A 13,840-nucleotide genomic window follows, 5' to 3' on the forward strand; every position below is an offset into this window, starting at 1 on the left:
AGTTACTGGAGAAATGTTGTGTCTGTGCCAAAATTAGTTTCCATAAGAAACTTTTTCCAGAGGAATGTTTGTAATCTTTGTACTAGACAATTATTGCCATGTTATTAATCTAGTTTCTAGGTTGTCTGACTATGATCTAGTTTTTTAACTAATAATACTTACAGGTTGCCCAAGATCAGGCTAATTCGAAGTAAAAGATGAAAACGCCACATAATGGTGGATGGCTCTGACAGTAGCCTGAAGAATTGAAGAACGTAAACTAGGGTCCACAATCATCAAGGTTGTTTTTTTCAGCATACTCTTCAAGCTGAGATGCTTGTATAAAGTAGCAGAAGACAGTCACAGGATTGAACATGAAGGCAACAATATCAATTATCAAAAAGGTACTGAGAGAAACATGTCTTAAAATGAAAAGACACAAAGTTCACAATGTGACACACTTTTAGAAAGGAATAGCTAGTCTAAGTCAGCACCATGTATGGTAAAGAAGACATGGAACATCATCTAGGAGGAAATATGTCTCTGTCTCGGTCAACTGTGTGACTACAATGAAAATGTCCAAATGTCGTAAAAGATTTGCACATTTAAGGGGTTCAATCAGAAGACAAGTGCACCTTTCATGATCTAATGGCCATAAATTTGTGATCACGAAAAGAGGAAATTAGGTGTTCACATCTTGTTCCTCACATTTCCATTCCACAAGGATGACTTAAGTCGATGAGGTGGTCAAAATGTCTGATCAGATCTGATAAGATAAGATAAACTTATTAATGTCCAATGAGAGACCATGAGCATCCAAGGGACTGGAGAATGTACAACAAGGCAACAGCCACAAGTAGGAGCACCAAACGGTGACTGTGAAAAGAACAAAAAAAAAAAGCAAGAAAGCAAGGAAAAGAGCCAAAAAGACTAAATACTTCTCACAAGCAAGAAGTAGGCCCAAATCAAAGGATGCGGTCTTGGACAAGGATGAGTCCCGAAATGTCTCAAGGATCTACTAGAAGAAGACTGAAGTTTCTGAGTGCACCCCCTATGAGGCCTCACGGACCTAGAGGGACCCAAAGATAGTAAATATTTACTCACAAATTAAAACAACATCTTTTTAGTTGCATTGTCCCTTAAAGTTAAAAGTGACTATTATGTTTGCAATGGTGGTTAAAGGATGAGAAAAGTTAGACATGGATTTAAAACATAAATGTTTTGGCATTGCAATGGAAAGCGGTGACCATACTAGTGATGCACCTAACAAAATGATTAGTAAAAACCATAAGACTATTAGTTTTTTTCATGCAATGGTAGTTAAAAAGCATTACATAGCTGGTTGTGATGGCTAAAAAGTATAATTAGTTGCCCAAGTCACCTAAGTGTTCAAATCTAATAAGAGCACTTCAATTGAAGATTTTAAGAATAAAAGTAACCAATCACAAATGACTTTTGAAAAGGGTGATGCACTCTATATCTCTCTTTGTTCCTCTAGAGTAGGTCACATAGGCTTCATATCCAGACCGACAACCATTTGGCTAAAGAGGATAGGATTTGCTAGCTTTATGAATTTGGGTGAAGCTAAGATGGAGACTCCCTTTATTTTTCACTGCCCCATCTACCATAAGATTAGAAGGAGATTCTACTTCCTTTTTAGAGATGCTCGGTCTCTCCTAGCCTTTTCACATATACAAACCTAACGTGCCTTGTGCTCTATCTTCAAGAGACACAAAGGTTCTGGTACCTTAGTCTACAACGACTTTTCTCCCTAAGGACACATTTCGATCAAATCATCAGCTCATTCTTCATAGTAGTTCCCTCAATACGGGGTGCCAAGCAGGCGTTTGATCCCCAAGCTAGGTCTTCCAAGGATGTGAGAGCACGCAAATCTTTTGTTCAGCAACGGCCTCCTTCTAGCACTTTTGGGGGCTCTAAGAGACGGCACATGACTTGTCCTACGCATTATTCGTTGGTTCTTCACTTTTCCTTGTTCATTGGGGCAGCTAGCTTGCTGATTGTTTGGTCTGGTGGTTCCCTCTTACTTTGGTTCTTTAGTTCTTTCTTTTTGTTATGTCTTTCTTCTAGACATCGATTGGTGTTCCCACTATTTGTTGGGTTGTTGTTATGTTTCAGACAGTCCCTTGGATCCTTTTGTTGGTCTTATCTCATATCAACTCATTCAATCTATTGTTAAACCTTTTTCCTAATGTGCTCAACAATTAGGCTATGTTCCATCTACTACATATGTTCAAACCTCTTTTCCTATCTCCATTACCATTCCTACTATCTCCACTTATGCTCCACTTATCATAACAACCTCAATTCAATCTTCTAATCCTACACATGTGAGTCTCCCTAATCCTATTCTTATGTCTCTTCCTATGATTGTTTCATTACCTTCATCTGTGCCTACTTATCATAGTGTGCCCTTTTCATATTCCTATCGTCCTTCAAACAATGCTCCTAATATGATTCATGTTTCTTCAAACTTTCCTTTTTTTCCCAATAATCCTACAAACATTTCCACTATTTATCCTCCTATCATTTATTTTTACCAATTCCACAATCAATAGCTTAGCTCAAACTATCTCTTGCTTGCAAGAGCAAGTTGCTTTCTTGACTCAATCCTAGTTCAATATTCCAACATGTGATATTGCTAGTCCTTTGTCTATGGATATTTTCCAAGTTCTTATCCTAAAAAATGTTGACGTTCCAAGTCTTAAGACTTATAATGGTAAGAGTGATTCAGCAACTTATGTTAAAACTTTTCAAACCTTCTATAGTTATTTCTCTCATGACTATAGTTTCATGACTAAGTTGTTCATTAGGAGCTTTAGAGAGAAAGTTCTGCAATGGTATTGCTATTTGTCTGCTTATTCCATTGATTCCTTCCACAAGCTTCCTAATGCTTTTATTCAAAAATTTCAAAACAACATTGATCATCAAATTTCTTTGACAGATTTGATGCATTTTTAACAAAGAGTTGAAGAAAAAGTTAGTAACGTAATTGGTAGATTTAAGCATTTGCATGATCAGATTTCTTATCTTGTATCTAATGTTGATATACAACACATTTTCATTGCTAATTTACAAAAAGATATTAGAGATGAGATACTCCTTATTGAAGTTTTGTGTGCATTCCTTCACAATTATCAACTACAAGTGAGAAAATTTGCGAGTAATACTCCTATGGCTCATGTTCCCATGGATAAGAATGATGTCATAGCCAATTCAAATAAGTTTCATAAACCTAACAGCTACATCAAAATCAACAAATCATCTAACAACATTGATGAACAAGTGGCAGCAGCATCCAAAGATGTGGTTCCTTTGTCCTCTTTTTTAGACAATCTCACTCTTTTACTCCATTTCCTTAATCTGCATATGTGATGTTGAAGTTAATGAACACAAACATGATTAAACTTCCTCCTATTGACCCATCTAAATATCAATCTAAATTCTTTAATCCTAACGTCTTTTGTCAATTTCATTGCCACACTAGTCATAATACTAAAAATCGCCTTTCTTTGAAAAATGTGGTTCAAGACCTTATTGATTCTAATGCTACATCTACCAATGCTGATATTAATCATGGAAACAAATCAGTTGCACCTCCTTATCACTATTTGAAAATATATACTAATCTTTTGCCATCTCAATCAACCAATACCATTATGCAACCCTCTTCTCCTAAAAACATTAATTATGATGACAAAATTGACAAGGCCAATCATGTTATTAATCAAGTTGAGCATTTGAAATCTCAACTTTACCCTCAATCTTCTATTGCCATTAATTTTGTTGAAGCAATTAAAGCTCCTGATGGTCCTCTTTACATTGTTGCTAGGGTAAATGACATTCCTCCCAATAGTACTCTTGTTGATCCTACTTGCATGGTCAATGTGATGATAGAAGTGCATGGTCAATGTGATGATAGAAGACCATTTTTTTAGTAAACAATTGCAAAAAAATCCTATGATACATCTAATATTGTCATTCAAACCTACAATGGTTTCATTTATCCTTCCAATGGTTCCATCTCTTTTCCTATGCATACTACTTTCATTGTCATTCCTATTTCTAATCAATTTCAAGTCAACCATGGTATTCCTTGGGTTACCTCCAAGAAAACCGTGACTTCTTTTAATCATGAATGTCTGAGATTTCCTCATGATGGCGAGACCAATATTGTTAACTGTTAGAAGTTGTAATCTTTCCTTGTTGTGTTTATAAACCAAGGTTAGAACTCCTTTCTTTATTGTTGTAATATATTAGGATATAAGCCAAGGTATCCTAATATATTTCTTTTTTGTCCTTTTTCCACTACATCTTATTTTGTCATCTAGTGGAATATGTGAGGACAAATATTTATTGTAATTTCTAATTTTAGATTATTCTTCCTTAAGAGGAATCTCACACTTGGCCTCACACACTTATGAATGGTGGCATTCATAGACATGGGAGTTACATTCTAACTCCTCTCTCTCATCTCTATTTAAGAGATGACCCTCTTCTCTCATTTAACAATGAGGTTTCTTCCTCTTCTCAATTATTGTATGAGCATTGCTCTCTATCTCTCTCTCTCTCTCTTCTTAGGCTTTTCATGCCTCATTCATAATGTCACAAGGGGTTTTCTTTGTTTTCCCCTTTCCAAATATCTTGTCTCATGGTGTTGGAGCTTGAAGCTTTCTCTCTCCTATTTTATGGTAATATCTTTTCATGCATTTACTCACTTAGATTCTTTCCTGGTATTGCTTATTTACAGATTTCTTTTTCCATTTCTAACATTAACCATAGTCTTTATCAACCTTTTGTGCCTCGAGACTCCATTAACCATGATTTCTTTCGGCCTTCTATACCTCAATAATCTTAGACCCATCCTGATTTTATCTTTTGATCATAACAAGCTTTTAAGATCCAAAAGATATGTGAACTTAGGAAACCTAATGATGATCCTAGATGTGGACTTCGTCTACATCACCTATTCCTCCTTTATATGCTTACGTTCCACCTCTTAACGTTTACACACCCAATACTTTTGTTATCTTCCTCCTAAAGAAGAAAACGACCTGATGTTGATTGATCCTACCCCAACCTAAATAAGTAACAAAACATAACGTAATCGACATGCTCCTGATCATCGTCACAAGCGTCGTGCTAGACCCAGTGAAAGTGTTTATCAAAACATTTCTTCACTTCATAAACCTCCTCATACATCACTTTCCTTTGACAAAACCATGGTTGAACCTATGGAGGAAGTGAATTTAAAAAAAGTTAAAATGAACGAACATAATAATGCTATTCATACCTTAGATTCTATTACAATTAATCTTGATGACGAAGATACTCTTGATGACGATGTTCATGATACTAACAATGATATTCATGCTACTAATTCTAATATGTATGAGACAATTGATATTGATCATGATTTACCAGTTATGCCTTCACAACAATTATCTATCACTCCTAGTAACAAACAGTGTGAATTATCTTCATAACATGGTCCTTGTTTGGAACTGGCTATTGTTTCATTTTTTGTTCTTAATGTTGCTCCTCTACCCTTGCGAGTTTTACACCTTCTCTAAACACTATAGACCAAGATGGAAGATGAAGCAAGCGATATGCTTGATAAGCTCCTCTTGTTGAGTGGCTTTTTGTGTGTTTGTCTGTCATAATGTGTTTCACCTGTGCTGTGTTACTTGTTATATGTATATATTTCTTTATACAACCCTTGTTTCTCTATAGGCGAAAGGTGATAAACGAATTCCAATGTAATACTTATTCTTCTATTTGTATCTTACTTCTTCTATAAGTCACTACATGTGTTGTACATGTGTCATTGTTCGTAAATGTGCCTTCGAGTTGTTCGCTTTGGATAATGCAAAACAATAGTTACATATTCATTTTGGTCTCCAAGATCCAGATGCAAAACGACTCTTCTTCGTAACTCTTACATGTCTTTTTTCCATTGTGTTGTAGTTCTAGTTCCTTTAAGGATTGATGAGATTTCATTTTGACAATAAAATTTGGCATATTATCATATGATCATACTGACCCCTAAGTTGGTAGATTCCTCTTGGCCTCTCTTTTTTCATGTCATCATTTCCCTTGATTTGTTCTTTCTTGGGGAAACTTCACAGCAGAAACATCTCTAGTGTATGCATGTAGGCTCTATTAGAGTCATTGCTCCCGGTAAGGCACTTGAAAGAGCTTTAATGTGGGGGCATATATACCCTCCCCCCCCCCCCCCCCCCTCTCTCTCTCTCTCTCTCACATCTTAGCTTTGGATTTGATGAGGACTTAATTTACATCGGGACTTGATGTTTCCTTGTACCCTTAACTTTGCTAAGATCATCTTATGCATTTCATCTACTTTACTAGGAGCATGAGTTTGTCTCATACTCCCCCTACACTGGAACCTGAACGTATTGTCCTAAAAAGTTAGCACGCATTAATTTCGAAGCTCAAGGACTTACTGAGCCCCATTTTAGCAATCTCCTAGACTAAAGATGCATTTATGCATTTGATTTTCCCGCATTTCGTTTCAATTTTTCTTTGAATTACATATGCACCCGAGATCCTCAAGGTTCAAGCTTAAAATTAGACCCTCTCGGGTATAGGTTCCACATGTGCAACCTTTACTTGGGTATCAGTCAAGGTTGACCTATACATGAGGATTTAATTTTGCAGGATTTTGAGACCCATTTTGGATTATTTTACTTTTTTCGCCTAGTGTAGTTGACCTCCCAATTTTGGAGTTGGAAATCACTATAAAAGGAGTCTTCCTCGCTTCATTTTCACTTCCATCATTGCAAGACATCTCATCCAAGCAATCCACATTTCTATAAACTCTCTTGAGAGCAAGCAATCAAGTCCAAGGTGCATTCAAGAGCTTTATGTGATTTATAGCAAGCCAGCAAGGATTTGGCTCTAAGATTGGGAGGTTTTCATCCATTCAAGATCTTCAAGTCCACGCATCCATTCATGGCAAATATTCTATTGATTGAGTGAATTCCCTTTTCTATGACAGATTAGTATAGGAATTTCTAATTGAGCAAGAAGATCTACACATTATTCTTTCCCCTCCTCCACCCGAGTTATCAAGCATACCGACATCCATGATCTATAATTTGGTGTTTGTAGATCCATTGCATTTGTGAGGACATCTTACATTCTATATACACATACCCATACAAGCATTCATATATCTTTGTACATATAGAGGACCTAGATCTGTCCATGAAGGTTCAACAAGCAAGCTGAATACCAACATTAATCTTGTCTTACATGCTTTACTTATTTTAAGGTTAATTCCTACCTTGGGCCAGCCTCTTCCTACCAACAATTTCCATTTTTCTTGTGTGTAGGTGGAGATTTGTGAACTTTTGGATTCGGATTTTATAGATATGGAGTTGCAGTTTCCGTCGCAGATTCAAGATTTTCAATTTCCAACCTCCTGGGTATAGGTCAAAGTCGCCATATAGTCAAAAAGTCAACTTGTTCCTAGAACTCTAAGATTTTCACAAATCCCAACTTCAGCCTCCTAGATTCCCGATCCAGATCTGTTTCAAGTTTTGGTGCGATCTGACAGTCCTTTTTCAAATCTAGACTTGCCCCCTCTACATGCCCTTAAGGTGAGTACATTTCCCTCTTTGTCATTTTATATCACTTACTCTAATAACCCCCAGCTGGATCTAGCTAGAACAAATAATGGTTTTCCTCATCTATTTAGTAATTTCGCATTTCATCAAACACTTGGCACACATCTATGATATTGCTGATTGATAGCCTGTAGCAGCCACTTTGGCACACATATCTTCCTCAAAACAGATTGCAATCCTCTGGGAAATAAATCAGACTGCCACAACTTCAAACACAGGTCTCTTACCTCCCTTGCAGGCTCTTCCACAAAATGCAGACCACTTGGTAAGTGTTTTGTCCCCTCCACAATGAAACACAGGTCAGCTATGGTAAATTGCAAGCCAGCTATGATGAATCACAGGCCTTACAAAGTGGATCACAGGTTCTCAGATAGCCACGAAATGGCCTGTAGATGCTCACGAGCTGTTGGAAAGTGATCACCAACCCTCCGCAAGGTTGTTGCTGCCCAAATAATAACAGCAGTCCCCTTTCCAATTGCACAGGCATCTCTTCCAGATTGGATGCAACTGTCAAGTTTGTTGGCAAAGCTTCAATGAACTCTTCCATCATGAACAATTTTTTCAGTTTCAGCAAATTTACTTTTAATTAAGCACTGAACAAATCCTGTCCCCTTAGCCACATCTTGAATAATAGAAGACAACAGAAAATTGTTTAACTCAGCACAATTTGGAATACAATCTCAGAATAATGTCCAGAACTCAAGCCCTTATACCTCAGCAAAGCCACAAAGATTTAGAAACTTCATAAGTGTCACAAAGACAACAAAAACAAATAAGATAATCAAATAATCGGATGCGTTTCCCTACATAATGAGCCCATACTTATAATCTCCAAGAACCACTTTCTTTACCAAACAAAACTCCACTTAAGAAGCTTCACCAACTCAACATTAATTAGAAGCTTTCAATTCCTTGCAATTTTGTATTCAATACTTGGCTTATAACTAATTAAATAAATGGCCTCAATCAACACTCAACTTACCAGAAATAGTAAGTACACAAAACTAACCCCAAACAAGGTCCAGTCTAACCCAAACGAACACCAACTTGTAACATATTGAATTGTGGAGAAGAGAAGACCCTCCCAAGCGAAGCCACTTCCTTACAAGATCCTCTATTCACAATAATTAGCCTACGAGGATCACAATAATAGGCTAATCTCTCAAACCCATATACTGACGAAAATGGGACATTACACTTACTTTGGTACAATAGGTCAAATTTCTTGTTGTATATTGTTGTAGTTTTTTTACATTACTTCCATGTCACTCTTCACATTCACAAAATTACGTTTAATAGGAAAGAACACAAACAAAACACAAATAAAGGACCTTCGAATCAACATTCCTTAAAGAACTTATATCTTGCATTGAGACTCTTACATCCACTTGGATTTTGCTAATCTAATTTAGGTCCTCCAAATTGATAATATTTTAGGTTCCCCTTTCCCAATGTCAATATGATTTGGTGGTCTACTATTAAACACAATTAAATTTGACAACCAAATTGGTATGGTTTTCATAAAAAGCGGTTTTGTTTATATTAATGTCCTAGAAGGTATAAAGGTACCAAAAATAGTGACTTTGATTAAATTAATGTCATATATGGTAATTAGTTCCTATATCTTGCTTTCATGGAAGAGTAGTTCAAGTAATCGAAGAGGAATTAATATTATGATTTCTTTTATTTTTCCTTTCTTTTTTTTTTATTTCCTCGGTACCAAGGCCTTGATAGTTTATTAAATAAAATAATCAAGTTTACATCTTGTTATAGTAGGGTTCAATTATCGCCAGAGGTTCTCTAAATTATGTTTTTTTACTTACAAACTTACAAGGATATATACTTGTTTGATAAATAGAAACCCATGACTTATATTGCCATTATTTAACTTTATATAATCATTCATTACTGATTTCCATTACATATCCTCTTGCTCCTAAATGATTGTCCTGAACTTGTGATGACGGTCTCGTGCCTGGTTCAGTCATCATTTGTTTGCATCGGTTCGGCATACGTGCCCTTGGCCAAGATCATTGTTAGTATTGATTTTAAAGAATATTAGATATAGAACCAATGAGGTATGGAAATAATCTTTGAGCTTCATTTAAAATAAAATTATCAAGTTAGATTTTATTTTTAATTCCCCTATACCAACATATTTGAATTAATTTCTTCAAATGAAAGCTTTCAAGTAACTAGGGTATTCGCATTCTTAGGGAATATGCTAATTTAAAATGTATAATGTTCTAAACTTAGGTTATAATATTAGTAAATTTAATTTCCTAGAACTTTATATTAAAGTTTGAGTTTAGTTAAGCAAAACTATTAGAATTTCCTCCCTTTTGCACCTTTATTAGCTAATGTGTCTACTTTATTTCCTTCTCGATAAATATGTTTTATGTTTATGTCTTCAAATTTGTCGGTTAACATTAATGCATATTCAAGCTCGAAGTCTAGTGTCCAATTAGGCGTACTTCTTTTCCTTAGAGCATTTAGTATAATTTGTGAATCAACCTCGATCACAAGTTTGTTGATGCCCATTAATAATTATTACACAAGGTCTTTGCATATCACACGATTACAATTCAAACCCTTTAACTAAGGAATCAACTACTCTATTTAAGGATCCACTTTTTTAAATACAGATCTTCAAACCCTTTGTCTACTGTCAAATCTTCATTAATTATTTAGAATAATTATTAAAAGTGTTTTTTAATTACTATGAGAGAGCTCTGGAGAAATTGTGCCAGCGGAACTTTGTTTGTGTAGCACTATTTTGAGAGAAAAGTGAATACAAAGGAGCATTTCAGACTTAACATTGATTAAGTGAGATTGTTATTTGTATGAGTTATAAGCTTCGTCTATAATTCATCTAAGTTATCTTTGATTCATGTTATCTTGTGCTCTTGGTAATTGTATCTTGTGAATTGAATATAAAAGAGTTAAGAAGCAATTGGAGCCAGAGCTTTAAATAGTGGAAATATAAAGCTAGAAGCTTTGTCTGTAGCTTATACTTCTTTCTTAATTCGCAAAATAGTTAAGTTATTCTTACTCTTAGGAGTCTTTGTGCCCTAATTGTAAAACTTTTCCATATAGAAGTATGACCAGAGTTAGAGCCAAACTGGTACATTTTTAGTTAGCCTTTGAATTAGTGAAGGTTTATCAATATCATTGTTTCCAGCTCTTGATAGAAGTGTAGTTAGAGATTCACCCTGCCCATTACTCGCTCCATGAGTAAGTGGATTCTTTCTTGAACGATAAGAAGAATGGATATTAGTAACACCCATTTTATAAAATCTCTCGATTTCTTGCTTACCTTAGGTTGATCCAAGGAATGGTGAGAAGGGGGAGCCTTACCTTTAAGGTAGGAGAGACTCTATCTCACACATTGTGCCTGGTCATCCTATTTTGCGACTGGATTTTTACCCAAAATGGTCGGTTGCAAAATATCCACCCAACAAGATACTCATTCAGTTGAAATAATGTGATTTGTTGGTATCATGAAGGAACTTGCTTTGTTTTCTAAGGCTTATCAACTTGGATTTGTTGATTTCGATTCACAATGAGCAATGAAAATATAGCTTTGATATCTTACGAATGTGCCTTAAATATAAACTTGTGGACTTAACTACTACCTTTACCTAAGTATGCAAGAAAGAATGAATACACTTGGACTCTACTAGATGCAATCTTGTCATCGACTCCACTCACCTAGTGCAAGATTCTAAGGTGTGTTCAAATGATTTTCAAATCAATACCATTTCCTTAATCTCATCTATGGATGCAAATCAAAGATCAAGTATGGATTAAAGTTAACTATTCAAATGTCATTCAACCATGCAAGGCAAGCCTTACAACTAATAAGCATATAGTGCTTTGGTCTATGATCAAATCAAACAAATATGCCTCCACAATTACTCTTATCCAACTGAATTATTCGAGCAAATTCTAACTTAACAACTTAAATCAAATCTATTTTAAGTGAGGAATGTAGTTCACCATGCAATACTTCCAAATAGATCATAATATTTCACCATATAAGACACAACAACGAACAATACAGTAAATTTGGCAGTATATTTGTACTATCTTGGCAAATGTGACTCCCTAAACTCAAAGAAGATAAAAAATGATAAGAACTTGACTAGAGAAGGGCAAGGAATCAAATGGGAAATTAATTAAAGAATAAAATGTTATTCTGAAATGCAACAATGAAAGGTGGCGACCCTTTCACTTGTAAATTATAAATGGGATATCATTCCATGCAAACATCAATACATCACCACTCATCAATGCATCAAGAAATCAACCAATCTATGAATCACCAAAGGTTGATTTAAGCAATCTATCAATGAGTAAATATTAATTTAACAAAGTGAATTAACAAGCAATAAAATTGTCATCAATCAATTCACATCTTGGAATGTTTCAAATCATAAAAAAATATCATTCAACCATCAATCATTTAAGTGTCCAATATCATACCCACATTCATCCGTTCAATTGTCTGCAAAAATAACATAAGATAATAATATTAATGTCCAAAAAAAGACCAAAAAAGGTCTATGGGGCTGAGAGTTCACAACAAGACTACTGACAACAACAGGAGCATCAAACAGTGTCTGAGAAAAGCAAACAAGAAACAAGAAAGAAGAAGAAGAAAAGAGAAGTACAAAGATATACCAAGGCAAAGACTAGGAATCTTTCGTTGGCAAAAAGAAATCAGTCACAGAAGGACAAGACTTTTAGTAAACATGAGCCCTGATCTGTCTATGTGAGCTCCTAGAGGAGTGTCGTTGTCGGATAAAACTGCTATGGGGTATGACAGACCTGGAATGACCAGTAGAACTGGATGGAGTGAACAAGTGACAACAAGGAGGCAAAATGGGGTGGATAGATGGCTGCCTAGGAATGTCATAAAGAGCCATGGTGTGAGAGGTAAGGGAGCGAAAGTCAAGGCTGTAGGGTGGAGGGGGACAGCAGGGTAATAAAGAAGCAGTCCAAACATATTGGGAAACTTCTAGTGGAGATTTCTCAAATATATCATGTAATCAACATGAGATATAAAAGAATTACAAAAGAATTATTGAAATGCAACGTGAATTTTCTATTATTTGCATTTAAAAACTTCAAATTTTTCATAGCCGGATTTTCCTATCAAATTCCAAAGAGGTGATAGTACAAAGAGAAACAATAACAGGAGTTAATATGGGTATATGAATGAAGTTGTATAAAATGATTGAAAATATAGTCATCTCCAAACACCATAATACCCTGTTTTTCAAATAATGCCATTCACCTCCCAAACTACATTTCCCATTTCCAAGTGATTCCTCTATAAAATTTTGTTCTTTATATCATTACCATAATTATGGAATAACAATATGATTAATCTTTGCCTTTGTGGCATCTTTTTTGCTAACTTAAAAGCTGGTTATTTTTTCATTTTTGAACATTTTGTATTGTTTAAAGTTGCACACCCATTATATTTTTTTATTGTTAATCCTAAAATTACATTATATGGTTTTTTCCTATTTCCAAGTACCCACCTCCAATGTTTTTCAGAATAGTGTATCAGTACCCATCCCAGTCTCTTATACCAGAACCAGCATACATGTGTGTGCATGTGGGGAGGGAGGGAGGGAGGGAGAGAGAGAGAGAGAGAGAGAACCTGGAATTTGTTGTACGACATTCACCAATGGATTTCCTCCTGCTCCTACGCAGGAAAAAGTTTGCAATGTCTGGTTCGCTTTTTGATACACTGGATGCATAGAAAAAATTTAAATACACATTTTAATTAACAAATTCAAGTTTCTCTAAACTTTTCCTCATTGAAAAAATATATTGTTATCTCAATTATAAATACACACATGCATCATCTTCAGTAGCTTTATAGTTCATGTGGATAATAAGCTGTTGCTGTATTAAATAATTTTGCATGAATGTAGTTAGACTTTGCTTAATGTCCAAAGATGTTAGATATGATGATGTAAAGAAACTTTCAGCTTCTTTGAATAAATGAACGTAAATCCGTTCTCTTTGCTTTGGGATATATATGCCATCATATCAAATAGTTAGCAAAAACGAATTCACAGTGAAACAATTAAAATATGCGCCATACTCAATACAACATCCAGATCACTTAAGTACCAACACATGTTAATATTTTACATTCACGAGTATTCTTGGTTTCT

At 35.2% G+C, this 13,840-nt stretch overlaps 1 protein-coding gene across 4 annotated transcripts in view; it reads right to left on the minus strand.

The window, feature by feature from the left end:
• Nucleotides 1-13,840, minus strand: part of LOC149569670 (putative serine/threonine-protein kinase SIS8) — a 311,948-nt gene that overhangs the window by 167,029 nt on the left and 131,079 nt on the right. For all 4 annotated transcript variants that reach the window (XR_016362787.1, XM_089822389.1, XM_089822391.1 and 1 more), the window contains exon 6: nucleotides 13,318-13,407. Coding sequence is in view for 3 of the 4 variants with exons in the window: in XM_089822389.1 (XP_089678515.1) it covers nucleotides 13,318-13,407 (90 nt within the window). In the remaining variant the exon portion in view is untranslated. The remainder of the gene's footprint in view (nucleotides 1-13,317; nucleotides 13,408-13,840) is intronic.

This window comes from Cupressus sempervirens, chromosome 3, assembly GCF_028749045.1.
Source record: "Cupressus sempervirens isolate cs-2001-9-10 chromosome 3, ASM2874904v1, whole genome shotgun sequence".
Classification (NCBI taxonomy): Eukaryota; Viridiplantae; Streptophyta; class Pinopsida; order Cupressales; family Cupressaceae; genus Cupressus; species Cupressus sempervirens.